The sequence below is a fragment of the Saccopteryx leptura genome, chromosome 5 (assembly GCF_036850995.1).
Source record: "Saccopteryx leptura isolate mSacLep1 chromosome 5, mSacLep1_pri_phased_curated, whole genome shotgun sequence".
In the NCBI taxonomy this organism is placed as follows: domain Eukaryota; kingdom Metazoa; phylum Chordata; class Mammalia; order Chiroptera; family Emballonuridae; genus Saccopteryx; species Saccopteryx leptura.
Genome location: NC_089507.1, coordinates 497,508 through 525,277, shown reverse-complemented (window position 1 = coordinate 525,277; position 27,770 = coordinate 497,508). Strand labels below are relative to the sequence as shown.

Below are 27,770 nucleotides of genomic sequence, written 5' to 3'. Positions count from 1 at the left end.
GGAGGAGGGCAGCAGAAACCTCCCCTCTCTCCTCGTGTTGCTGGCACTACAGCAGGAAGAAAGTCCAGACAGAACGGAAATGGTTGTACTGGGCGTAGGGTAGGGAGGAGGTAGCCATGGGAAGAGCAGAGGATGGCAGCAGAAGTCCCACATGCGGAAGCCTCGTGAGGACAAGTGGGAAGAAGAAGCATGTAGCTAGAAAGTGAACAGGAGGCCGGGGGTGAGAGGGTGCCTGGGCCAAGGACTCTCTGACTGTGACAGGAAACCTTAAAGCATTTTGAGCAGGAGATGATAGAATCTGATTTACATTCTAGGGCCACTCATAGTGACAAAATGATGTGTCTGACCTTGCTGTGGTTGGCTGTGAGGTGGCAAAAGTAGGTAACAAGGAGCAACCTGGGTCTCAGCACTGGAGGTGCTGAGGCAAGACAGCAGGGAGGAGCTGGTCCAGGCCACATCAGGGGTTCTGGTCCAGGACAACGTTTTGTTTCATTTGTTTGTTTCCTTTTAGGTAAGAGGGGAGATAGTGATGCAGACTCCTATCTGTACCCTAACCAGGATCCACCTGGCAACCTTATCTTGGACCAATGCTCGAATACCGAGCTATTTTTAGAGCCTGAGGCTGGTGCGCTCAGACCAACCGAGCTATCCTCAACACCTGGAGCCACACTTGAACTAATCAAGCCACTGGCTGCAGGAAGGGAAGAAGGAGAGAAGGGGAAGAGGGAGGGGGAGAGAAGCAGATGGTCGCTTCTCCTGTGTGCTCTGACCTGGAATCAAACCCAGGATGTCCATATGCCAGGCCGATGCTCTATTCACCAAGCCACCAGCCAGGGCCCCCAGGAAAAAGTTCAGTGGTAACCCGCTGCCTGAGAAAATGAGGGTGGGTGGGTGTGAGTGAGACACGACCTGGTCTGGGATTTTAATCTTTCCTTCTGGCTCCTTTTGCATATGCATTTAGGAAAGTTCTCTAAAAGGTTTGCTACATGCTCACATATATCCTGTTTTCTCATTTCCTCAGTATGTTACGATTAATCCAATTTGGAGGTATTTTCACAGATAAGTACCAAGTGAGGGTTTAAAAGCATTTATTTGTTTTGCAAGTTGATACCCAGTTCCCCACCACCCTTTAGGAATCTCACCACTTTTTTACTGACTTATGAATTATAAAAGTAGACATCAGGAATGGTTTCAGGATGGTCAACCTGTTTCACAGAACTGTCCCAATAGTTCAGTGCTCGTCCCTTCCGGACATGAGGGTCTTCCCCGGCTGGCCTGCAGTTCTTCCCATTACTGGATAACCTGGCCTTAGGACCAGGCTAGTTCCCTCAAGGGCCTCGATCCCTTCTGGATAGTCTGCAGTAAGAGGCGGCCACTCTCTTGGGCTGGGAGCAATGGCCCCACAGACTGGGGCGTGGATCCAGTTTCAGCCACACCTGGCCACCTCCCAGGGACTGCCCAGCCCAAGCCCAGGAAGGCCCTACTCTGCCTTCTCAGTCTTGGTGCTAGTTTCCAGCGCTGTGCTCACAGCAGGCTAGCGAAGCTAGTCCAGGGACCTCCTGTCTGGGCTGCCCTTCTTGGGGTGGCGCAGCCCAGCATGTGCATGTGCAGGCCAGGGAGGTGTGCAGGGGAGGTAGGTGTGCAGATGTTGGGCAGGTGCAGTCCAGTGGTTGCGTGCACCCGGCAGGTGCGTGTGGAAGGTGCCTGTGTGGGTGTGGGGCAGGTGCAGCCTGGTAGCTGCGTGTGCAGGTGCCTCTGCGGGGCAGATGGCCTGGTGGTTGCATGTGCAGGGCAGGCGGGTGTGCATGTTTGGGGCAGGTGCGGCCCAGGGGTTGCCGCGTTTGGCACAACCATTGGGAGGGATGACGGAGGCCCGGGCCTGGCAGACGCTGGTGCGGAGCCGATGCGGGCCGGGCAGCATGGGGCGGGGCGGGGCGGGCGGGCGCCGTCTGCAGCCGCCCGCGTGGTGCTGCGCGGCGCCCGCGCCGGGAAACAGGAGGCCGCTGGGCCGGAAGCCCCGCCCGCGCGCGCGCGCCTGTCCCCGCCCGCCCGGTGGAGCGGCTGCTGGCGCGGCGCGGCGCGGCTCGGCACGGCGGCGCCCGGGCGCAGGCGAGCGGGCGGAGCAGCGGACGGTGCCCAGGCCGCCCCAGGCGCCGGGCTCGCGGCGGAGCGCGCCGGACTCGTCGGGGCCCGCAGCCGCCCGCGCCTTTCAATGGGCAGCTCGCACTTGCTCAACAAGGGCCTGCCGCTTGGTAAGGCCGCGCGCGCGCATTTCCGGCCGCGGGGGCGGGGCTGCGGGCGGGGCCGTCGCTTTGTGTGCGAGTGCGCGTGCGCGCAGGCGTCCGCGCGCCGCCGGACCTGGGGCGGGGCCTGGGGCGGAGCCGGGCCGGGGAGCGCCCAGCGCGTGCGCGGGCTGCTGCGTGCGAGTGCGCGTGCGCCGGCACCGCCCTCACGCTCTCCTCCCGCGCAGGTGACACAAAGGGGCGCGGGACCCCTACCCTCTAAACCCAGGCCCGCCGTCTCCTCGCATTCCAGCCCCGTAACTCCCAGTCCCGGGCCTGTAATCCCTTGATCCAGGCTTTCCCACACACACTGTCCCCAGACCGCGGATCCTGGTGTCTGGCCCCCCAGACCTCAGATACCACCCCGTAGAGCCCCGGGTGTCCGGAGCCCCCACACCTTAATCTCAGATCCCGGCTCCCCAGATCTCACATCTCTGGTATTCGCCTCCCCAGACCTCATAACTTGGGGTGTCCGGTTCCCCAGACCTTCGATTCCAGACCCCGGGTGTCCGGTCCCCCCAAGACCTCAGATCCCAAATCCAGATCCCGGGTGTCAGGCCCCGCAGATCTCAGATACCACCCTCCGTAGACCCCAGGTGTCCGGGATCCCCGGACCTTAATCTCAGACCCCAGGTGTCTGGCCCTCCAGAACTCAGATCATGGGTGTCGAGCCCCCCAGACCAGAGATCCCAGACCCTGGGTGCCCGGCCCCCCAGACCTCTGATTTCAGACCCCAGGTGCCCTGCCTGCAGACACTGGTGCCTGGCCAGAGGGCCTCCGCGCTTAGCTTTCATCTGGGTCTGTCCTGGGGCTACAGGCCTTGTGTCCATGAGGTGAATGAAGCCTTTGCTTATTTGTCTTCCTGTTGTAAATGCTCCCCCGGGGCTTAAGCGGGGGTGGGGGGGTGTGTGGGGGGGCGGCGGCACGTTCTTAAGTAGCACCTGACAAGATGAACTGCAGACAACTTGCTTTGAAAGAAAAAGATCTCACGAATAGCATTTTGGTCCAGTGGGAAACTGGTCCTGTCCCAGAACTGGCTGGGCCTGTCCTGCCCTGCCCCTGGCCCTGTCGTGGTCGCAGTGGAAGGCCAGGTTACTCTGGATGCTGGGCTGCTTGGGAGGTTGCCTCCCTCCAACTAGCGGGTTTTCTGTGAGGAACAGGTGCGCGGGGACGCCACGCCCTCCAGCACCATCGTGTATTCACCGCGGTTTCAGTGGGGCTTGTCTAATAGCTGGCCTTGGACTGCCATTGGGGTGTTTCCCACCATTTCTAAAAATGTATAAAATTAATAGCGTTCAGCTGGTGGGGAGGACGGCCCTTCCCCCAGTGGCCTTCAGCTGGGCAGCTGGGCACAGCCTTGCAGCCTCCGCGTGGGTGCACAGGTAGAGGTGGAAGCCGGCGACGCACAGTTCTGCAGCTGCGTCTGCTTTGCACCACAAGAACTTAGCAAACTGCGCGCTGCCGTCCCTTCCCTGTGCCGATCTGTTTCCATCTAATTAATTCAGGAGCTTTGGACCCAAATATGTTTTTCACGAGGCACTTTTTCACCCGTTGTATTTGGAAGATGTCAGAAACAAGGGACCTTGCAAATGCTCTAGGCCACACTGGGGGGACCTGAGCCAGGGCTGTGAAGGGAGCAGGTTGGGTTGGGGTTACCCCTCGGTGGCATTTGGCCTGATGGTGGCCTGCTTTTCAGTCCTGCCTGACTGTTGGTGGCCATCTTGCGCATTTTGCTGTCCTTGTCAACTTCCAGCCAGTGAGGGCTGGGGCCTACTCATGGGAGGGACGGTTGTGGGGTGCGGCAGGGAGGGGCCCTCTTCGCCTGTCCTCCTGGTGCCCTGGAGGGTCTGTAGCTTCCTCTTCCTCACCCCTCCCCCACGCCCTTGGAGCCTGTGGAGTTGGGGCTCGGGCCTGTGAGTGGGAGGGGCTGCCGCCACACCTGAGCCAGTGGGTTGGAGGCTACAGCTTTCCCTGGCTGGGCGCCCAGCCCTGCCCTCTGCCTGCCCGTTGAGAGGGTGCTGCCTCTGGGGTGCTCGTGAGCCGGCCTTTAAACTGGTAGTTCCTGGAGCAGCAGGAACCTGGCCAGGAGCCAGACCCCTTCCAAGCAATGACTGGTTAGGGTCAGGGCAGATTCACCTTCCCGTTGGGGGAAGGGAGCCACTGTCACTGAGAGGTGAACAGAATGGCTTTCTTCTGGGTGCAATGAACCCCTCCTCACCCAGCGCCCACTTCTCAAGGTGGCTGGGGGGCCAGGCTGCACATGGGGGTTGAGGGCCTGGACAGCGTGACTTCCTCCCCTTCTCCAGGCCCCTCAACCCCTGTCTCCTTCTCAAGGTAGCAACTTCACTTGTGTAGAAATACACTCAGCAGAAAGCTGGGCATCTGGGCATTGCAGCCCGTCCAGCCTGCGTGCTGGCATCCCAGGGATCCTGTCCCATCGTAGGCATTCTCAGATGTTTCCGTGAGCCACCCCAGGCATAGACAGGCACCTATCTGCAGGAGCAAGGTGCTTGGGGTTCAGAGGTAGGTCCAGCCCTGACTCCGCACCAGCCCAGTGGCGGGTGACGCTTGGTGGGAGCCTCCTTTGGGTCAGCTGACTTAAAGCAGAGCATTGGGCTCTTGATGGGACATCTCTGCAGACTGTTTGTCACCTGCCCTTGTTGTGTCTTGTGTGAGCAGCCTCGGGCAGTGCTTGTTGGTGCTGTGATGCCTTCAGCTGGAACTCTGCAGAAACCCTCTTCTGGGCAGACACATGGTCACAGGCTTGGTGTTTGTGAGGTTTTTATCCTGTGACAACTCTTCTAGAAGACTCATAGTTTCCTTCCACTGGTGGCGTGAAGGAGGACTTGTGCCGGGCTGTGTCCTGGTCCTCACTCTGGGGGGACGCCCGGCTCAAATCCCTGGGTGGCTCTGGCATTGCCATCAACACAGGTGGAGGTGACCCATGCTGTAATTCCCTGTGTCCTCCCCAGGACAGGACCTCGCATTCCATGTCAGGGTTCCTCTCCTAAAGATGTTCAGCCTTGGACCAAGCACGCTGTCCATGCACTGGCCTGGGACCCTGAGGCCCTGGAGTGGCTGGCCATGGAGCCCCTCGGTCTCCAGAGAGGAAACTCGCCTATCTTCCCACAGAGCCAGAGAAGTCGGAGGGCCTGTCGTCACACTGACGACAGGGACAGGCGCTTAGTGCTGTTGTTTCCATCTGTGTCGTCCTTCGGGAGGTGGTCCTGCTTGTCACCCATCAGCCCCAGAGCCCGGCTGCGGACGGTGTCAGGGTGGGAGGAGGGCGGTGACCTGGTGGGACTGGAGCCTGGGGTGTCAGGAAGACCCTAATTTGGTGGGGAGCCTGGGCAGCTCTGCAGCCCTATGGGAGTCCTGTCTGGGCCCCTGGGTGTGGCCTGTGGCCTGTTTGTTGTAGGTGGGCTTGGTGTCCATCCACCTGGACTCACTAGGCATCATCTGTGGCAGAGGCTGTGACGCCCGTTGGCTCGCTGTTAACCACTAGGTCTGAGTGTGACTTGTGAGTCCTGCGGTCCCCACCTGGGGTCTCCCTGCAGCAGCTGTAACATGTCATGTACGGGGGGTGGGGGGGTGGGAGACGGGGGCTGTCGCTGCCCCAGTGTTTTCTCCGTGAGCATGAAGATCTCCCTTCCAGGATCAGAGCACAGGGCCTGAGCAGAGGGCCCCTGACTGAGGCTAGAGAGGAAGGGGGACGTTTGGGGGCCCAGTTCCGGGTGAGCTGCGTTTGAGCTCCTCATCAGAGCTGTGAGGGGTGATAGGGACCTGCTTTGATTGTTTTGGGAGCTCAGCATCTCCTGTGACCTCAGAGTGTGCCAGCTGCAGCCGCTGGGCCCTCCTGAGAGTGACTGTCTAGCAGAGAGCTGTGGCCACCAGGCAGGACACCTGAGCAGATAGTTGTGTGGCGCCTGACACTGGCAGGAACTGCCCCGTCATCGCCTGCCTGCAGCCCTCCCCCTCGCTCCCTTTTCTTTAGAATAAGCGGCTGCAGCCTGACCTGTGGTGGCGCAGTGGATAAAGTGTCAACCTGAAATGCTGAGGTCACCGGTTCAAAACCCTGCCCGTTCAAGACACACACAGGAAGCCACTACTATGAGTTGATGCTTCCTGCTTCTCTCTGCAGTTTCTCTTCCCCCAAATCAATCCAATTTTTAAAAAACCTAAAAAATATATATAAGTAAACGACTGTAGACCACTTTCAGACTTGCCAGAAGACGGAGCATTGCGTGCCCTGCACAGGCTCCTTGCGGGGGTCTCACAAGTGTGGTGCTTACATTTGTCCTGTCCAAGCTGCTGGTGCTGGGGGGGGCATATGGCACAAGCATGTCACCTCCCCGTCCTGGAGGTCTGTGTAGGACGTCCGGCGTTCACCCTTCCGCTGGGCTCTGTCACCTCGCACGTTACTGGAGGCAGTTGTGCAGGTGGCATCCAGGGGCACAGTGAAGGCTGCATCTGGGCATGGGATGGGGGTAAGCAGGTGCCTGTCAGGGTGGTTGTCAGAATTCACTCCCCGCACGCTTGCTGAGTGCCAGAGCCACTTGTGCAGGGCGCCCACGAGGTGCCGAGGTCGGTGCATGCAGACGCTCCTGTGCCCGCAGAGTCGGCCCTCTGACCTCTCGGCATCTCTCGCTGTAAACCAGCTTTGTCCCGGAGGGGAACACCGGAGTAGGGCAGGAGGTGCCTGGGGGGCTGGAAGCAGACGCGGCCCAGGTGAAGAGCAGGGAGCCCGGAAGTGTCCAGTACTGGGAAGTGCAGGGGCAGAAGCTCCCAGCAGGCAGGCGCAGCCCTCAGCCAGGTGCAGCCCTGTCCCCCAGGGTCGGACCCCGGTGGGCGCAGCCCCGTCCCCCAGGGTCGGACCCCGGCGGGCGCGGCCCTGTCCCCCAGGGTCGGACCCCGGCAGGTGCAGACCTGTCCCCCAGGGTCGGACCCCGGCAGGTGCAGCCTAGGGCACGCTGAAAGCCCATCTCACCAGCCTGGCTCTGTGGTGAGGCTGTTTGGGTGAGGGCAGAAGTTCAGCGTTCCTATGAGCTGGTGGGAGACTGGGCAAGTCCTTCCTTTGCACTAAGAGCCAGGGGGCAGGTCTAACCAGGGCAGTCTCATACCTAAAAACCTTGGGCAGCCTAACGCAATGTGAGGTGACCTGTTCGTGTTCCCTGTTGGTCCCTGTCGCTGGGGCCCACTACATCGCTGCCCTGGGCACTGGCCAATATGGACCCCTCTCCAGGGAGCTTGGGGCTGTCACTGTACAGTCACATGCTGCGTAATGAGGGAGACACGCTGGCCCCTCTGAGCCACTCCTGGGCCTGGAAACCCGTCAGCAAAGCAGGGCTTCCTTTTGAAACTGTTTCCACAGAGAGATTAGCGGTGGGCATGGGAGAACACAGTGCGGTGCTCGGACACCTGGGGGGCCTGTGTGCAATGCCAGCACTTCACACGTGGGGCTTAGCCCTGTGCCCCTCGGAGGGCAGGGACCTGCCCTGGCCATTGGGTGTGTAGCGGGTATACAGATGCTGCTCACTTGTGACTGCCAATGGTGACGGGTGGCTCTGCTGCCTGTTTGGAATGGGCTGTGGCGACTCTGGGAAGCATAGGAGCATGAAGAGGTGAGGAATTAGTTCACCTTGGGCTGCAGGTCTCTGGGGTTCTGTGGAAGCCCCTCCTGGCTGTGCCAGCCCCACCACAGGAGGGGGCCCCCTGCGGGCCGGTGCCCACGCACCCACCCTCAACACTCGCTGCTGGGCCTGGGGCCCGGAGGAAGCCCTGCTGAGCCAGCCGAGACCCGGGGCTGGTTCAACTGCCAACGGCCATCGCCTGATCCAGGGCTGGTATTCCTGGGGCAGCTGGCACCCTCCGTGGCCAGGTTGCTGCCCGAGACCCTCTTGCCCGTCACTGTCCCCATGCTCCTCTTGAGAAGATCAGGGTGGAGGGTGAGGCTGGCCTCTGACCATCCCAGGCCTCGCCCACCACCACCTACTGCCAGTGGTCACTGGCCTGAGGACAGTCACTGAGGGCCCCTGAAGTTTCTCTGAGCTGTTGCCCCGTCACAGAGCAGCCCCCAGGAGCTTGTGTCTTGGTTTGTGGGGTGACAGCTGTTGTGCTGACTCACTAGGTACTTTAGGCAACAAAGTTAAAGGAGGGTCCATCATTTGCAACGTGACAACATTCAGTTCCTTGTATTTTGTGTTTCGAGACACGCTTGTCATAGAGCTAAGCGTGTGGCTGGGAGTCTGAGTCGTGAGAGCTCAGGAGCAGGGTCTCTCTGGGCGTGGAATCCTTCCCGTCGAGGCCGCTGTCCCTGTGGCTTGACCTCGCACACACTCTGTGGTGTGGGCACCGTGCAGGAAGGTGTCTGACCTGGGCGGAGTGTGGCTTGCCCCTGTCTGGCCAGCTGGGAAAGTCTGTGCCCCTTCCTAGACCCGCTGCCCACCGGCCCCGTGAGCTGGTGGCTGTGACTGGAGGGAGGTTCGGTCAGGGTGGAGATGGCCAGCAGCAGGCTTCAGGCAGGAGCAGGATCCAAGTGGGGGGTCCAGCCTGGTGGGGGCAAGGGCCTCAGTGCATGGCCATCTAGGACTAAGAAGGAACTGAGGCTTACTGTGGACCCTGGGACCTCTGCCTCCTGCCACCTGGCCTAGTGCCCTCTGCTAGGGGTCAGGCACAAAGCCCACCATGGGGAGAAAGGCCCGTGAGTTCCCCATTCATTGGCAAGGAGCCATGCACTGGCTCCGGGGCGCTAGTGATGAAGGGTCAGTGTTGGTGCTTGACCCCACAGACAGAACGGAGGGGAGACACTTCCAGACTCAGACACCCTGGGAAGTGGCTGCCCCCAGCAGCACCTTAGGTGCCTGGGATGTGTGGCTGCCCACTGCTACGGCCCTGAGAGGGCCTCACAGTACCAGGGTCCCGTGAGGGCAAGGGCTGTGCATTCCATGGGGCCATCCTTGGTTGTGGTGAGGTCAGGCGGTCCAGTCTCCCAGGCTGCCCCAGCCAGACTCCCCAGGTGCTGCCGGATGTCCCAGTGCATGCCTGAGGCATAGTCAGCCCCTGTGCTCACGGGAACCTCGATCTGGTCCCTGACAGGTGTGTCACCACGTGCATGTCTGCCTCTGTCCCCCACCCTCCTGCCCTCCGGAAGCTCTGCGCTGCACTTTGGGGAGAACCGTGCCTGAATCGAGTGCTGGTCCCTGGGGCGCTGTCCAGGGAAGGGCGTTGGTGCTTGTGCTGACCTGGGGAAGCCCCACCTACTCCCACTTGTGGGATGCAGGAGACTCACGTCCCTGTTAGGTCTGCATCCGAGGCCCCTCTGTGGTGACCCTTCTGGAAGTCACAGAGGCCTAGGAAGCTACAGGAACCTGAGATAGAAGTTTCCAGAACTGGCTGCAGACCTGCTCCCAGTGCCCCGGCCTCCTGGTTCGTGGACGCTGGTGGCGTCTGGGTGGGGGCAGAGCCCAGTGGGGGTTCCCAGGTACATGGACACAACCTTGGGGCTGCACCTTCAGAGTAAGCCGCTCACTGTGTCTTCCTCCTGGCCGTATCCCCGCGGGTCACTGCCAGGCCAGGGTAGGGCCCCTGGGTCCAGCGGGTCCCAGCCCTGCAGCTGTGGGCGGGGCTCGAGGCTGCAGTGAGAAGCTCCGCCTTGTGGAAGCTCTGGAGTTTGTGAGTTCTAGCTGCCCCTCGACGGTACTTTAACGTGTCTCTTGTGTTTGATTTTTAGTCAGACTTTGACCCCCCTGGCGCAGGCTTCAGTGGTCGCCGTGGATCAGGAGCCTAAGAGCTTTGGTTCGAGACAATTAAAGACGTGGGATGAGGATCCAGTGACAGGACGCGGTTCTGCCTGGGGATTCGGAAGAGAAAACGCTTTGCAAAGTGGAGTTCATGGTCGTGGAAGCCGAGCCCATAGTAGGCAATGTCAGGTTGGTAGGGGCGCTGGAGCGCAAGCAGCCCGACCCGCCCGCTGCCCGGGGGCGCGTCCGTGTCCTCCGGCCCTGGGAGGGCAGTGCGTTAGGACCGGGACGCTGCCCAGGGAGTTGCCTGCGTTTCTGGAGCATGTGCCGCGTTTGCTGCTGTGCTTGGTTTCCATGGAGAAGCGTGAGGGAGCCGCTTGGGCAGGCAGGCGGATGCCACGTGCGCGCAGTGAGGGTAGGTCCCGCAGCCACTGCCGGCCAGCAGTCCATGAGCAGGCGGGCGGTGCATTTGTTCTGGTCCTTCTGTGAATTTGTTACCAGGGTAGGCTCTTGCTGCTGAGACCTCTTTCTCGGTCAGCTGCGTGGTCAGATGCCCGGTGTGTCCCACCCCCGGCAGGGCTGCTGCCCGAGCCCTGATGCTGAGCTGGGGCAGCCCCGTGGTGGCGTTTCCAGTTTGCGTTTTCCGAGTCGGGTGTCACGGTCTCCAGCATAGCTTCCCCTGGGGACCTGGCTGGGGTGGTCCAGCGCCCCGCGTCCTCACCCGGCCAGCGTCAAGTCCCCTGGGCAGTGGTGTCAGACTCCACTCTGCCACTTGCTTTCTGCCTGAGGCCATTGAGGACCAGGTTGTGTCAATCGGTGTTTATTTGTTAGACATTCAAGCCAAGAAATGCTGAAAGCAGGCACTTAAAAATAACAGCGGTGAATCCATTAAATGCTAAAATGAGTGACATTTTAAAATGAAAGGTTATTGCCCTCCAAGTAAAGTCGGAGAGACGGCCTGTCGCGTGTGCATGGTTCTGCTGTCTGGACGTGCAGGCGGGCCTGGGAACCGGGCAGACACCCAGCAGCGGCCTGGCCTTGCAGACCTCGCTCTGAGGGACACTGTCCTGCAGGCCTCACATCCCCACATCTTTGCTGCTGGCGAACACAGTGGGTGGGCCGCACACCTGCAGGCGGTGGGCACTGGGGGGCTGGCGGGGTCACCGTGCTGTTTTTCATCCTGTGCCCAACCACAGCCCCACGCCCTGCTCAACCCTGGTGAGTCTTTCCGAAGCCATGGGGTGGACAGGGCGGTGTGGCTCAGCACAGGTGGGTGTCACCGGTGAAGCCCTCGTGTCTACCTCGGCTGGAAATGAGCTGTAGTTGCCTCAGATTCAGAAGGGGCTGGGTTTAATGATTTTTTTTTTTTTTTTCATTTTTCTGAAGCTGGAAACAGGGAGAGACAGTCAGACAGACTCCCGCATGCGCACGACCGGGATCCACCCGGCACGCCCACCATGGGGCGATGCTCTGCCCACCAGGGGGCGATGCTCTGCCCATCCTGGGCGTCGCCATATTGCGACCAGAGCCACTCTAGCGCCTGAGGCAGAGGCCACAGAGCCATCCCCAGCGCCCGGGCCATCTTTGCTCCAATGGAGCCTGGGCTGCGGGAGGGGAAGAGAGAGACAGAGAGGAAAGCGCGGCGGAGGGGTGGAGAAGCAAATGGGCGCTTCTCCTATGTGCCCTGGCCGGGAATCGAACCCGGGTCCTCCGCACGCTAGGCCGACGCTCTACCGCTGAGCCAACCGGCCAGGGCCGGGTTTAATGATTCTTGACGCTCTCACGTGGGACGGCCAGGTCCTGATGCATTCCAGGTGCTCAGACTTTCTGCCCCGGCTCGTCCTGCCTGTCAGACCTAGCAAGAGTGACTCCCGGGGTGCTCCTGTCGGGCTTTTGGAGCAGCTAAGCTACAGCCTGAGGCAGAAAAGAAACACAGGGCACTTTCCCTGTGACATCAGCCCTGCACAGTCCAGTGCTGAATGGTGACGACCCTACAGGGCCACGGACACCCGCCCTTCCCACCTCCCCTGCTGTCTCTGCGCCCCATGCCCTGTGGGGGTGGGGGGTGGACACCACTGGTCTGTGTCCACTCAGGCTTCAGTGAGCTGTCGCCAACACCACAGTTTTTTGATTTTTTTCCATTGAGTTCTCACGTACACTTGACAAGGGTCCAGGTGACTGGACATGGACAGCGTTTGTCCCCAGGGGTTGGCGGTGTTGGGCGGTGGGGACAGCCAGTTTCCTGGGGCCACCAAGCATGAGGTTGAGCAGCCACGTGTGTCATTGCAGGCGTCCGACCTCCGATCATGAACGGGCCCCTGCACCCCCGGCCCCTGGTGGCACTGCTGGACGGCCGGGACTGCACGGTGGAGATGCCCATCCTGAAGGACGTGGCCACGGTGGCCTTCTGTGACGCGCAGTCCACACAGGAGATCCACGAGAAGGTAACGGCGGGCAGAGGCGCTCGGGCAGTGGGGTGGGGTGGGGGCGGGATTGGATCGCGCCGACCAGGCAGACCTGGGGAAATTCATCAGGGCTGTTGTCACCTGGCGCTGTCTGGAAGTAGACATGAGCTTCTTGAGTCGTCTCCACGGTAACCAGCTTTTCCCAGATAGTGGAGCCTGGGGACGTGAATGCAGTGCCTAGTCCCTGTCAGGTGGGTGGCCCCGGCCGTCGCCCAGCGGCCTGCCGTTGGGCGGTGTGCAGCTGGCGGTCAGCTCACCTTCTCTGCTCAGGAGGTCACGGGGTCCCACGATGTGAAGTACGTTAACCTGGCTTTCTGTTTGTAGTCACGTCTAAGTCCTTCAGAGCAACCTTTCCACTGAGATGGGAGGACACTAGCCACAGTTTAAAAAACCCGACAGCATCCAGAGCCAGCAGGGTCCGGAGAGGCCCGAGTCTGTGGGGACAGGCTGGACAGCCAGTGTGGGCCCAGTGTGGGCGGGTCTGGAGGAGGCAGGTGCAGCCCGAGGTTGAGGAGCCATGCCCGACCAACCCTGGTCTGGGTGCAACCCTGGAGAAAGGAGCTGGAACCCAGTGTGCACTGAGCCTGAACCCCGAGTACTAGGTGACCCCCCACTGCCTGCCCAACAAATGGTACCATCCCCTTAGGAGGGGCATGCTGTTGGCCTCAGCCTCAGATTATTTCTCTGAGTCACTTCTAGTGCCTCGTCCATCTCAGTCAAGGTGAGGGCTGAGCAAGATCCCCAGGCTGAGGGACAGCCACAGCCAAAGAAATCAAGCTCAGCATTCGACAAGGAACTGATCACTATGAAAAGTGACATAGCAGATTTGGGTAAACATTGTAGATGATCTGGAAGTGAAAAGGAGAAAGCTGAAAGTGGGAGTTCAGCGGGTGGGAGGGAGGACACAAGGGCAGGGCGAGAGGCCATGCTGTGGAGTTCACACACTTCTAATGGGATCTCGGAATGACGGAGGGGGTGGCCAGAGCAACATCTGCTGAGATGCGGCTCACAGGTCCCACAGCAGATAGGGTGATGAGGGCAGTGGGCCCGGCAGAGTCTTGCTGGGACGGTCCCAGAGAAACACCTGTTTCCTGTAAAGCCGGCACATGCCTATTACACGCTTACAGGGTCACACTTTTGATATTTATCCCAGAGAAGTGCAACTCAGCATACACGGAAAGGCCTGCGCATGAAGGTTCACGGCAGCTGCACTCCTAGTAACTGGACCTGGAAGGAAGCACACGGCTGTCCCCTGGGCCACGGATGCAGTAAAGGAACAAGCTGCTGATGGATCGTTAGCCTGCCGGGTGGTGCTGGGGCTGCCACGTTGGGGCAAGGCTGACGCCCCAGGGCTGTGTGGATGTGATGGGGACTTGGATGGGGACGAGTGTGCCTGAGGAGCTGATAGGCGGTGTCTTTCTGTTTTATTATTTTTTTTACAGAGACGGAGTGAGAGTCAGAGAGAGGGATAGATAGGGACAGACAGACAGGAACGGAGAGAGATGAGAAGCATCAATCATCAGTTTTTCATTGTGACACCTTCGTTGTTCATTGATTGCTCTCTCATATGTGCCTTCACCATGGGCCTTCAGCAGACTGAGTAACTCCTTGCTCAACTCAGCAACCCTGGGTCCAAGCTGGTGAGCTTTTTGCTCACACCAGATGAGCCCACGCTCAAGCTGGCGACCTCGGAGTCTCGAACCTGGGTCCTCCACATCCCAGTCCTATGCTCTATCCACTGTGCCACTGCCTGGTCAGGCGGCGGTGTCTTTCTGGTGCTGGCAATCCTGTCCTGTGTCCTGTGGTGGCTACTGAGCGACAGATGATAAAGTCACATCAGGCCAGTCACCCCTTGCTCAAGCCAGCGACCTTAGGCTCAAGTCAGCGACCTTGGGATCATATTGATGATCCAACACTCAAACCAGCAACCTGAGAGTTTCGAACCCGGGACCTCAGCATCCCAGGTCGACACTCTATTCACTGCACCAACATTGGGGCAGGCCGAAAGAGATTTCATTTTTTTTTTTTTTTAAGCAAGAGAGAGAGGAAGGGAGAGATATGAGATGCATCAACATGTAGTTGTTCATTGATTGCTTGACCAAGGGGCTAAAGTCAAGCCAGTGATGCCTTGCTCAAGCCAGCGACCAGGGGATCATTTCAATGATCTCATGTCCAAGCCAGAGACCTTGGGGTTTTGAACCTGGGACCTCAGTTTTCTAGGTCAATGCTCTATCCGTTGCGTCACCACGAGGCAGGCCTATAAAGATATTTCAAAGAGAAAAATAAACAGCATGTGAAAAAGAGATGCAGATAAAAAATTTTTTTTAATTATAAATATTAAAAGAAGTTTTGCCAATAAATCTTGACTACTAAGAACACAGATGGTTTCTTCTAAAATTATAGCTTACCAAAACCACCTCAGGATGCTAATACAAAACCCACATAAGTGAACAGCCGTCCTGGGGAGGGGCAGGGACAGGGCCCTCAGCACGATGGCACCCCCAGCCTTAGGGGGTGCTACCCGACTTCCATGGGAAGCACAGCCACGGGCCTGGTGTCAGGAACTCCGGAGTTGTGTCCTCAGGTCTGAAGTGACTCCTGACACGAACCATCACTGCCCAAGAAATAACTTGGAAGATTACAAATGAGCGGAAGGTTAAATTTTAATGGGAAAGTTGGAAGCCACCGTCAAGAGGAGCTCAGAAGATGGACATGAGGAAGCAAGAGTGGCTCACAGATCTCGGGGAGCTCTGCGCTACGTGCCGTGGGGTGTGTCCCTTCCAGTGGATAGTTCCGGGTGAGCACCTTCGTCCCCAGACTCTGTGGCCAGGGTGGCCGAGTCACAGTCCAGTCAAGGGGAGGGGAACGGGCTTTGTGTGGGGTCACCTTCCCTCTTTCTGCCTGGAAGGCAGACGTGATGGCTGGCGCCTGGGCAGCCGCCTGGAAGACGAGGGGAGCCATGTGCTGAGGACGGAGGAGGAACGAGGCAGGAGGCCCGGGACCCTGGCGGCCTTGGAGCTGACACCACTACCCCGGACCACATTGATGCAGGCTTTGGCGTGGAAGGGAGCCAGTGTCTGTCTTGTGTATCACCCTTGATCAGGCATTTCACCTCCTCACAGCTAGTGGGATGTTGACATTATCTAAGTGTGACAGGAGGAAAGACTGGAGTTATCACCACAATACAGTGAAGAAAACTTCTGGGACTAAATGGAGACTCCAGCTTCCCTGACAACCAACTCAGTACATATATGTGCTGGGGGTCCCAGGGGGCACTCTGCCATTGAAGTTCCAGATTTCACCAATGCCGGGGGTGGGGTATTACCTACAAAGACAAGAACCAGACCCATTCACAGTGGGTGCTTTCCAGCTTCTGGGGGAAATTATTTTAGGCCCAGGATTGCATATCTGAGCAAACTACTAATCCAATGAATGAGACAGGTTTTCTCTTTCACTCCTGGGAAGCTTCCTACAGTTGGGCACCTGCAAAAGAAGAGGCAACTATGAAAAAGGAAAACTGGGAACCAAGACACCATGCTTCCATCAGCACTGGTGGGGGTGCTGTCCCTTCTCCTCGGGGGAAGCCAGCCAGCCAGCCAGCCAGCCAGCCAGCCTGGAGCAGGCCCAGTGGGTCTGTGAGGGCCATTTCAGCCGTGGGGGTGTGGGTGCTATCAGAAGTAAAGCACCCAGTCCTGGGAGGAAGGGCTGGGGCCGTGTAAGAAATGAGATAAAAATTCAGGAAAATGAGGAAACGGGCTTTGTAGTATGTGGCGGGATGGCTGCTGGGCAGGCAGTGTCAGTGCTGAGTGGATGGGACAGAAACTGTGTAACAGCCCCCACACCCTGGGGTGGTGCCCAGGGACATGAGATGTGTGCAAAGGACTTTCAGTGTGTGCAGAGGACTGGTGAGCCTTGGGGTCGTGTCCTCAGCGTTCTGTGTCCTTGGGGGTATTAGAGGACCATCTGGAAAAGTGCTGGCCACCCTGAGATCAGGACAAAACTGGTAAGTTGTACAGGAAATGACAGGTAGAGAAGTTCATTTGCTTAAATGACAATCACACACAGGTGGTGACTGCGGTGTGTATAGGACCTGTAGTAGCCAGAGGGCTGACCCCAAAATAGTCCACTGATGCTCCAACCCACAGGAGACTAACCAGCAGAAAATGGGTGATGGGCAGGGGTTGTTTGGGAAAACCCAGTGCTTGCGAGAAGCAGGTGACATTGTTCCTATGCTCAGGGTGCCCTATACTGTGGCCCGAGGCAGCTGGGTGTGTGAGGTGCACACACATGGTTTTGGTGGCACTTCTGAGAAGCTGGTGTCCACTCTGGGCCTGCTCGTTGCACGAGCATCTGGAAGGTGTGAGTGCCTCTGAGCAGCAGTAGTAGCCCTACCTGTACACATGGGCCTGAGAAAATGAAAAAACAAAAAGAAGCACCCCAAAAACTTGTGACCAGCACCACATCTGACTGTGAGCAGGTGACACTTGTCTTTGAGGAGGGGAGTGGGTGGATCTGGCCAGTGCCCACCAAACTGGGCTTGCCTTTGCTGTGGTGCCCGGCCAGCACGCCTTGGGCCCGGCTGCCACTGGGAGCAACCAGGGGCTGTGCTGTGAGAGTTCTAAAGCAGACCCTGCATCACCTCCATTCTGGAGTCGAGGACACTAAAGTCACTAGCCTTGTCATGCAGCTGCAGGGGGAGGGTGACATGAATGGACATATGCCAGGGCATATTCTGGGAGGCTGTTGGTTCCCAACATGTGGGGAGACTCGGTCTGGGGCTTTCTGTAGACTTGCTCCTTGGGTGGTTGACATGAGTGTCTCGGCCATTTTTCCAACCGCAAGAAGGAATATGGAATCTGCAAGGACAGTGGATCTGGAGGCCAGACAGAACAGCCACAGTGGCCCCGGCCAGTGGATCCTTGAACAGAGCTGCCACTGGAGTAGGCTTTGATCTGGTGTCTGAACCTGGCTTCCCAGGTATGGGTTGTGAGGAGAAGTGTGGCTTGCATAGTATCCAGAGGACTAGAACATGAACAATAATTTACTAAGAAACACATGGGCAAGTCACTCTCAGAAATGCAAATTAAAGGTAAAATCATAGACACCAGCTTACATTCATCACACTTACCATTTGAAACTCCAGGTGCCCAGTGCTGCTTGGTTGGTGCTGGGCTGAGTCTTTAGGGTGTGGCTGGCAGCCACCCCTAGAGCCTTCAGAGAGTTCTGCGGCCCACCCACTAGTGTGAATTTCTAAGAACGATCTCAAGGAGATGAACAAATAAACGCAGCTGAGTGCTCCAACCATGGGAGCTGCAGACCTACTGGACCATCTTCACTGGGATGGAGATGCAGCACTGTCAGTGTGGAGACCTCACTACCATGGCTCAACGCTCAGGATTAAAGCAAGATGCAGCTTGCACTTGCAAAGCCTGTGCTTACAGTCTGTCATTCTGGCCAGTCTGCAGGCCAGCTTCCTCCATACACATCTCAGCAAGGAGCCTGTGTGTCTGTCCTGCCCAGGCCGCATCAGGGCTCACCTCTGCTGCCACCCCCTCCACCTCCCACATCTACAAGGCCAGGGATGCTCCTCTTGCTTGCTTCGTCCTCTCCATTTCTAGTGTCTGCCCAGTGGACAGCCACAGACTTGCCTCCCCTCGATGTGCTGCCATTGCCCTACCCCAACTGCTATAGGGGCCCCTCCTCACCAGCTCTTATGGTCATCCTACCAGTCCATGCAACAGAAGAGTCCAGAGGGATCTTCCTGGGGTCCCACCAGCTGAACTCTCCCTGCCCCTCCACTCCGTGGCCCCTGCCATGCCCACTACCTGTCTCCACTTTCTGTCCACTTCCCATGTGCTCCTGGTTGGTCCCCTTTTGGCACTGTCTGCTGCTCTGCTGTCCCACAGTGGTCCTTGCCCTTTAAAGATTCTATTGATTTTGGAGAGAAGAGAAGGAAGCAATAAGTAGTTGCTTCTCATATGTGCCTTGACCAGGCAAGCCTGGGGTTTTGACCTCAGTGTTCCAGGTCATCACTTTATCTGTGACACCTCAAGTCAGACTGTTCTTACCATTCCATTACCAGGCCCAGTCTTGGCACCAGAGGTCTGTGTGCCTATGCTGCCCGACACCCTCCCCAGGACCAGGGACCCATCTGGTCAGCTGCACATCCACTCAGGAGCTGGTTCCAGGACTTCAGTGCAGGGGCAGAGGCAGGGCAACTTCATCTCAGAAGTCTAGGCCAGCACGGTGCCTGCAGGGCCATGATCCAGGCCCTCTGCCCAGCTACTCAGCCATCTCTGCCTGGTCAGAGTGGTCCTCTTGGCCACATCCTCCAGGCTGCCTCAAAGGGAACTGTCTGCATTGAGTGTCCGTATGTCCAGCTAAAACAGAAGCTGTTATTAAGGAGGTGGTGGGTAGTTAACAGCCTTTATCCCACACATGGAAACTCACTCTGCTTGTTCACCTGATGGGCCCCAAGTCTGGGTTTTCCTGGGGTGACAGGCTTTTCCCTCAGCTTACATGCGATGCCGGGGAGTCCAGCAAGCTGTGCATGGTGGGTCCTGGCCTCCCTGTCCTGGGCACCCAGGGTCAGCATGGCCATTGGTTGGCCTCTAGTACCATCCAGGGTCAGCGCAGAAGCTCAGTTTAGGGAGGGCAGACAGCAGCCACAGGTTTCAGTGACTTTTGAGGTGTCCTTGATTATGAAGCTCACTGTTTATGTTTGTTAGGAATAAGCCCTATCCCCCAACAACATCTTGAGTCACAGCATGTCTCCAGCCCTTCCTGAAGGGTAGCCTGGGCTGCAGCCTCTGCCCTAGATCTGAGAAATTGGACATTGTGGGTCCTCTGCCAGCAGTATGGCTGTTGCCAGAGTGTGTCCCTCCTAGACCCCAACCCTCCTTTACCCTCGTGGAGTCCCCGCAGAGCGCACACTCACTCACACAGCCAGGTGCACCCCCAGGGGAGCGCGCTCACTGCCCTGCGCAGACAGGCTGCGAGGGCCTCCCCCACCGCTTGTCTGTGTGAGGGCCGCGATGCATGCCCTGCCTGTGGGGAGGTTTGTGTTGCCGTCTGGTGGTTTTGCAAGAAAAATAGTGTCCCTCTGTGTCATCCAAACCCCTAGTAAACTCTGGCACCAGCCTGTACCTGTGGGCGTCACGCAGACACTATCTCGGCAGACGTTCAGGGCTTTGTTGGAGACCCTGGGCCATCACCCCTGGACCCACGTTGACCACACTTCCCTGCCGACTGGAGCCCTGTAGCTGCTCCTGCTGTGCGCACAGTGCCTGACACCCAGCTGGACCCTGGGGCCCCTCACTGTCCTGTGTGCACGTGCAGCACATGCTCCAGCCCACCCTGCCCCCATAGGCTCTCCACAGGCCCAACCAGCCCTGCCCTGACATCCTGTCCCTACCCTGTGGGAGGAGTTCCAGTCAGACCTTACCTCCAGGGACTGGCCTGATGGCCAGGCCTTCCTTACTCAGTACCAGCGACCCAGCACATGTCTTCCTTTGCATGTGGGATGAAATGAGATTATCGGAATTTGTTCACTGTCCTAGGGCTTGGTGTGCATGTCAGCCACCATCTAGTTACAGCTACCCTGGCTAGGTGCAGAGTTGTAGGGGTGGGTTGGGGTTGCTTCTGTTCTGGTGAAAGTTTGTCAAGGGCCCTGTGGCTTTCCATGTTGTATGGGGTCTGGGGTTCCTGATACTGTGTCCCCCAGTGCTCAACATTTTCTGCCTATTTAACGTCTGGTGCCCACAATCACATACAGTGCATTTTCTTACTGCCCTTCCTGTGGTGGTGTTGGTGTCAGGAACCTCTGGTTTCCTTAATGAGCTGAGTCACAGGGTTAGATCTGGTGGCTTCTGACCCCAGAAAGCCTACAGCCCACACTGGAGGCTGTGGACACTCAGTGCCCCAGTCAGGGGTAGACTTGGGGGAAATGTCCATGTGGCCTCTCCCTGTGTTGGCTGCTTCTCAGACTCCAGACCGCAGGCACTGGAGTCTGAGAGTGCTCACCGCCACTGTCCTCAATGCAGGTGCTGAATGAGGCGGTGGGCGCACTCATGTATCACACCATCACGCTGACCCGGGAGGACCTGGAGAAATTCAAAGCCCTTCGGATAATCGTCCGGATTGGCAGTGGCTTTGACAACATTGACATCAAGTCAGCTGGGGACTTAGGTAGGTTGGTCCCCTTTCTTTCTGCATGTCTTTTTGTATGTCCTTGGCATGACCTTGCTACACTTCATGTTGTATGATGGTTCTACTTTATAATGGACATCCTGCCACAGCCTTCTGTGAGCTGGTACTATGGGGCTGTGGTGTCTGGGGCCCAAGTGGTTCCCCTGAGCAGGTGCAAGGTCAGTGGCTTTCCTCAGCCTTGCTAGGGCACATGTCCTGTCCTGTCTTGGAGGTAGCTGGTGCTCCAGTCTCCACTCCCCAGGCTTCCTAGGGCTGGGGGGAAGGGCGGCCAGTGTGTAATGTTGGGTTTCATGCCTGCCTCTGAGACACAGTGAACAGTGAGAAGGGTAGTTTATGTTGTGAGTTATGACACACATGAAGGCATGTACATGTGTGACACACTGAAGCAAACTTAATGCCAACTACATCATGCTGAGCCTTCTGTTTCCATGATGCGCTGTTCTGCCCCCTCTTCCTGGTCACAGCCCAGTAAGGTGAGGTCACATCCAAGCAGGCCCATGGTTGTAGCCAGCACTTCTGGAGTCTGGTGGTATCCCACCACCAGGTATAGCTTGGGGAACTAGAATCAAAGCAGCTGAGGATTTGACCTCATGTCCTGGGGACACTACTCCTGTATGAGCCTCTTTTGCCCCCTGCTGACACCTGTCCGTAGACAGCATCTCCAAGAAGGTGCCTGCAGTGCTGGGCTGTGGCCTGGACTTTCTAAGCTAGGTGACCTCAGGGCCTCATCCTTGTGCTGAATCGGCCCTCGGTGTCATAATTTCAGTCTGGGCTCTGTCCATTAGCCAGGGACAGTCTGGGGCTATGCCATGTGGTCACCCTATCAAGGCCTGGCAGGTGGGGACACAGAAGTCCCAGGACCTGTTGCACCTTCTCAGCCGGGTAGCAGCTTGGTTATTCTGTCTCCCTGTGCCCCCTCCTCCTGCATGAGAGGAGACAAGGAGGGCAGTCTCGCAGGCTGTTTGGGAATGAGGAGAGATGATGGAGACAGGGGCCAGACGATGGAGATAGGGTGACCTGGGACACGAGCTCAGGAGCAGCGTCAGCTCACAGTGGGTACCAAGCTGGTCAGTGTGTGCAAGGGCCACACAGAGAAGTGGGGACTGAGGCTCAGTGTGGAGAAGCTTGAGCCAGTTCACTTTCCAGGGTCACTCCGCTGCTGCAGTGACCTCTGTTTAGAGGTCTGTGTAGGGGTTGGGAGAGTGGGGACATGGGTCTGTGGGGGCCTCTCTGTCTAAAGCAGGGTTCCCGTTAGCCTGGGGAGCTCAGGAAGACAGGAAGAGTGGCTGTGGGGCTGCCTCTTGGTTCTGTTCTTACCGTGACCCAATCCTGGAAGGTTGAGGGGCAGGTGGCCCAGCCAGGCAGAACCAGGTGTGGCATCTGCCCAGGCACTCACTGATCATCCTGTCCCCTCCCTGTCCGACCAGGGGGCCTGCGGGTGGCATTGCCACATGGCACCTGCATTTGTCTTGTAGCCTTCTGGGATGACCTGGGGATGTATCCTCCGGGCTTTCCTAGATCAAGTGCCAAGATGGGCTTGGTGACCACGCAGGCATATCTTGTGTCCCTAGGCATCGCTGTCTGCAATGTGCCAGCGGCATCCGTGGAGGAGACTGCTGACTCCACCATGTGCCACATCCTCAACCTGTACCGCAGGACCACCTGGCTGCACCAGGCGCTGCGGGAAGGCACACGGGTCCAGAGTGTCGAGCAGATCCGGGAAGTGGCTTCTGGAGCCGCCAGGATCCGTGGGGAGACCTTAGGCATCATCGGATTAGGTGTGTAAGCCTGTGCATGGGCTCAGTGGACAAGGTGGTTCCCGCTTATACCCAGGTACAGTGTGGGGTGGAGGCTCTGCCACAGATGCTGTGCTGGCCTGTCTCCCCAGGAACACCAGGCATGGGCACCCTGCACAGACATCCAAGTGCCACAGGGTCACACACACACCCTGCTGCCCTCCCCTCACCTGTGGAGATAGCTAAGTGGATGTGGCCTTCAGGTGAGGGCCAGAGGGCCTGGGGCGTCTTCCCCACCTTGCCCACCAGAGCTTGTTAACCAGCAGCTGCTCTGGGTAGAGGGAGGTGTTCACCTGTCATGCAGTCTCACCCACTTGACAGTAGGTGGCTGTCCTGGGCCAGGTGGTATTTTGGGTCCAGCACACATGGGAGCAGGCCTGATCCACAGCCCTTGTGTGCTGCCCCCTCACGTCCACTGAGCATCCATCTGTGCTCTCTGCAAGCTGCCTCCAGCTCCTGCTCTCTCCAAAGCCTGTCCCCCAGCGAGGTCAGGTGGGGGTCCTGTGACTCCTGACCTGGTGGCCCCATGCTCAGTACCAGGGAGGAAGCCTTGGGGCCCAGAATGCTCTGCTCCCACACTGGGTGGTGTGCACACTGAGGCAGGGAGTGGTCTTGGCTGAAGTGACACCAGTCTCCCACCAGGTCGCGTGGGGCAGGCGGTGGCACTGCGGGCCAAGGCCTTCGGCTTCAACGTGCTCTTCTACGACCCCTACTTGTCGGATGGCACGGAGCGGGCGCTGGGGCTGCAGAGAGTGAGCACCCTGCAGGACCTGCTGTTCCACAGCGACTGCGTGACCCTGCACTGCGGCCTCAACGAGCACAACCACCACCTCATCAACGACTTCACCGTCAAGCAGGTGGGGGCCGGGGGACGAGGGCACAGCCTGGGTGCTGGGGTGCCCCCTCTGGCCCACAAGGGCACACACACACGGTAACAGCTCCTGAAGGTGCCACCGCCCTCAGCCGAGGTCCCTCCTGGTCTCAGAGCTGCGTCTGGGGCTGAGGCCAGCTCCCTGCCCCTGTGGCTGAGCTGCCAGGCCCTGCCGGGAAGCCAGCCACACAGACGGCTTTGGACTTTCCTGCCAGAGGCTCCTGGAAAGCTGTGGGCCTGTGGCAAAGGTGGAGCTAGCTGCTCAGCTTCTGGTGCCAAGTTCCTGGCAAATGGAGGAGACACAGGGACCAAGGGTCTTGGGGTCACTGGAGGGTTGAGGTTTATATCACAGCTGAGGAGTTGGCACCAGGGCAGCTGGCACAAGGCTTGCTGCCCTGCATCCAGCAGGAGCTGGAACTGGGACCACTTCCCACAGTGGTATGGGGGCCACACAGGCCCTGAGCCCTTGGCCACCGTGGGGGCGCCAGGATCACGGGGCACAGCCCCTGGGGCCTTCCCTGGCAGAGCCTGGTCTGGGTGGCCGGGCTGGGAAAGGCCCAAGGACGATTTTCCTGCCCAGCCCTCCTCCTCAGTGGGAGGGTAGTGAGGAGGCCTCTGTGTTGACTTACCTTTGGTGGTGTTTTGGTGTCTTCCAGATGAGACAAGGGGCCTTCCTGGTGAACACAGCCAGGGGCGGCCTGGTGGACGAGAAGGCGCTGGCCCAGGCCCTGAAGGAGGGGCGGATACGCGGTGCAGCCCTGGACGTGCACGAGTCAGAGCCCTTCAGGTGACTCCTGGCAGCGCTGTGGGTGGTCCCGAGACGGCGTCTCTCCGGCCAGGCACGCACCCGCCTGCTGAGGCCCACGCCCCACAACAGCTGGCACCAGCACCCAGGAAGTGAGGCCCCACTGCTCACATGCATCTCCAGGCCTCAGCCTCCAGCAGTTGACTGTTCAAGAACAGGGGCATAATGGGCTGTGTCCAGTCTACAATCTGCTCCCAGCGGACCTTCCCCACGGCTGGCCAAGTCTCAGCAGGCAGGCGGCCGGCACATGGGCCCAGACCGTCCTCAGTGCCCCGTACCTGCTGGAGAAGGGAGAGGCTCAGATCTGAGCTTCCCTCTGGGCAGCCAGGGGCACTGTGCTGTTGGGTTGCCCAGCTGTGCGAGGCAGCCAGCCCCCCTGTGGCGATGCCCAGGGTGCCCCACAGCTAAGGAGCCAGGCTGGGACAGCAGGCACCCTTGGTGGGTCTTCTGCCCTGGCAGCCAGTGGCACAAGGGCCTGGGGTCCGAGCTGGAAGCTCCCTGGATGCCCCTGCAGGGGGTTCCAGAACAGTATCACCCCCTCAGGGAGGCCCCTCCCTGCTACTGTTGGGAGCCTGGGGTCTGAGCTGGAAGCTCCCTGGATGCCCCTGCAGGGAGTTCCAGAACAGCATCACCCCTCAGGGAGGCCCCTCCCTGCTACTGTCGGGAGCCTGGGGTCCGAGCTGGAAGCTCCCTGGATGCCCCTTCAGGGGGTTCCAGAACAGCATCACCCCCTCAGGGAGGCCCCTCCCTGCTACTGTCGGGAGCCTGGGGTCTGAGCTGGAAGCTCCCTGGATGCCCCTGCAGGGAGTTCCAGAACAGCATCACCCCTCAGGGAGGCCCCTCCCTGCTACTGTCGGGAGCCTGGGGCAGCTGTGACCATCGTGGGGACCCACTGGGTCTGATGGCGGGGTGGACGCCCAGGCCATGGCGCTGACTTGCAGTGTGCTATCCTAGCTTCAGCCAGGGCCCCCTGAAGGATGCCCCCAACCTGATCTGCACCCCCCATGCGGCCTGGTATAGTGAGCAGGCGTCCATCGAGATGCGTGAGGAGGCAGCCCGGGAGATCCGGAGAGCCATCACAGGTGGGCTGGGGGGCGCCCCTGAGGCTCTTTCAAAGGTGAGCACCCACCAGGTGGCCGGAGGTGGGGCACCTCTGTCCTCACTCATCCAGCCAAGACTGTCCTGTGCCGGCCCTGGGCAGGAAGAAAGACATCGTGGCCAAGGCAGAGGAGGTCAGCCCTGGCCTCCCTTCTGGCTGACCACGTGCAGCCCAGGGCCTCTACGTCTCGTTTATGACCCATAGGGGTTTCAGCCTGTGTTTTAAAAAGTCAGACACTTACAAACCTGGGCAGGGCCCTGTCCACTGCTCCCTGAAGTCCCAGGCCTAGTGGATGGGGTGGGGGCACCAGGGGGCTGAGGGCACTGAGCTATGAACAGGGTGACTGAGCCAGGTGGACAGTCCCATGCCTGAGGGGAGCTGGGAGGAAGGCAGATGTGGCTGCTGGGCTCTTCAGTCCAAGCTCTGTGGTGGCAGCCTGTGTTCTCAACTGCCACCACACTCCTGAGGTCCCCGCAGTGGCAGCTGTTTAACACAAACACTGTCCTTCCCCTGTATTGCCCAGGCCGGATCCCCGACAGCCTGAAGAATTGTGTCAACAAGGACCACCTGACAGCTGCCACTCACTGGGCCAGCATGGACCCAGCCGTTGTGCACCCCGAGCTGAACGGGGCTGCCTACAGGTGAGCACGCGGGCGAGGGGGACAGTAGGCTGGGGGACAAGGGAAGTCTCCGTGATGGCTCTGGGTGGGACAGTGGCCCAGCCGGGGGCTCTCAGGCCTGGGCATGTGTGCTCATGTGGGCCCCAGTGGACACAGGTCAGGGGTTTAAGAGCCTAAGCAGCCTGACCAGGCGGTGGCACAGTGGATAGAGCATCGGACTGGGATGCGGAAGACCCAGGTTCGAGACCCCAAGGTCACTGGCTCGAGCAAGGGGTTGCTCGGTCTGCTGAAGGCCCACGGTCAAGGCACATACAAGAAAGCAATCAATAAACAACTAAGGTGTTGCAACGAAAAACTGATGATTGATGCTTCTCGTCTCTCTGTTCCTGTCTGTCTGTTCCTATCTAAACCTCTCTCTGACTCTGTCTCTCTGTCCCTGTAAAAAAAAAAGAAAAAAGAAAAAAAAAAAGAGCCTAAGCAGGGGTGGCCTTTGGCCCTGGTAGACAAGACCATTTGGGTGGAGGCCATGCTGGTAGCAGGGACCCCAGTATGTGGGAGGAGAGAGGGCTAGGTCCTCCCAGCAAGCAGCCCGAGGGAGCAGCTCGCTGTCCTACTGGTCTCACGGTGTCCTCCCTCCTCTCCCAGCAGGTACCCCCCAGGCGTGGTGGGCGTGGCTCCCAGCGGCATCCCAGCTGCTGTCGAAGGCATTGTCCCCAGCGCCATGTCCCTGTCTCACGGCCTGCCCCCTGTGTCTCACCCACCCCACGCCCCTTCTCCCGGCCAAACTGTCAAGCCCGAGACGGATAGAGAGCATTCGAGTGACCAGTTGTAGCGCGGACGGAGCTGTGCAGCCTCAGCGCCAGAAAGCCGCGGCCTCAGAAGGCGTGTGGGGAGGAGGTGCCCTTGGATGGCAGCGGCACTCCAGAGACTGTCCTGGCGGTGGGAGGCGGGCCAGCCTCCTCCACGTTGACTAGTCCCCTCCCTAGGCCTGCGCTGCCCTGTGTTCTTTGCGTCCGCGTTAAGCAAAAGAAGTTAGTAGTTAATTCTATCATGAATGTTCTTGTCTGTGTGCAGCCTTTAGAACATCACAAAGGATTTGTTTGCTTAGCTGTCAACAACCAGAACCCCAAGGGAATGTTCAGCGGTCAGATCAGACGGTTTCCCACTCCTGCGGAAACGTGCCCGGAGCAAGGCAGTTGGCAAACTTCTCAGGACAATGAATCCTACCCGTTTTTCTTTCTACGCCACACAGTGCATTGTTTTTTCTACCTGCTTGTCTTATTTTTAGAATACTTTAGAAAAACAAAACAAAGGCTGTTTTTCCTAATTTTGGCATGAACCCCCGTTCCAAATGAAGACGGCACCGCAAGCAGCTGGAGAGGTGGGAACACGGGCAGCATGCTCCGGCCATGGGCGCTGTCCAGGGGATGCGAGGCACAGTGTCCGGCCTGCGCAGGTGCCGTCCTGCTGATGTGGTAGGCTAGCAATATTTTGGTTAAAATCATGTTTGTGACTGTAACCATTTGTATGAATTATTTTAAAGAAATAAAAATCCCAGAAAGAGCCAGTATGCCTAGTGTCTCTTTTAGTGGGTTTGTCTCACAAGACACTGGTGGGTCTTAGTCCAGGCTCTCAGGGGCCGGAGCAGGCAGCCCTGGGGACGCTGGGGTGAGGGGCAGTGGTCCTGTGCCCTCAGATGTGCACACGCCTGTGTGCTGCTGTGGAGGGAGCTGCCACCTGGTGGAACAGTCTGAGCACCAGCCTCGGCCAGGAAGGTGGCCTTCCCACTCAACGCTGCTCACTTAGGTGTGCCTATGACCTGGGAGAGCAGAGACCTGGGTTGTACAACTTCCAGAGCCGTGCGCTGCACAACACACCAGTCCTC

The 27,770-nt window shown here is 58.8% G+C and overlaps 1 protein-coding gene across 3 annotated transcripts; it reads left to right on the top strand.

The window, feature by feature from the left end:
* The first annotated feature begins 1,888 nt into the window (after positions 1 to 1,888).
* On the top strand, positions 1,889 to 27,452 carry CTBP1 (C-terminal binding protein 1). Of its 3 annotated transcripts, XM_066384525.1 has the most exons (10): positions 2,112 to 2,252; positions 10,012 to 10,210; positions 12,311 to 12,465; positions 20,529 to 20,673; positions 22,266 to 22,472; positions 23,133 to 23,347; positions 24,018 to 24,148; positions 25,121 to 25,248; positions 25,789 to 25,906; positions 26,531 to 27,452. In XM_066384525.1, the coding sequence occupies exons 2-10, from the start codon at positions 10,204 to 10,206 to the stop codon at positions 26,715 to 26,717; spliced, it is 1,293 nt and encodes a 430-aa protein (XP_066240622.1). In that variant the 5' UTR covers positions 2,112 to 2,252; positions 10,012 to 10,203; the 3' UTR covers positions 26,718 to 27,452. The 3 variants fall into 3 exon arrangements, with proteins under 3 accessions (XP_066240621.1, XP_066240620.1, XP_066240622.1); XM_066384524.1 differs by lacking the exon at positions 10,012 to 10,210 and having other exon boundaries at positions 1,889 to 2,252; positions 26,534 to 27,452; XM_066384523.1 differs by lacking the exon at positions 10,012 to 10,210 and having other exon boundaries at positions 1,889 to 2,252.
* Positions 27,453 to 27,770: the final 318 nt, after the last annotated feature.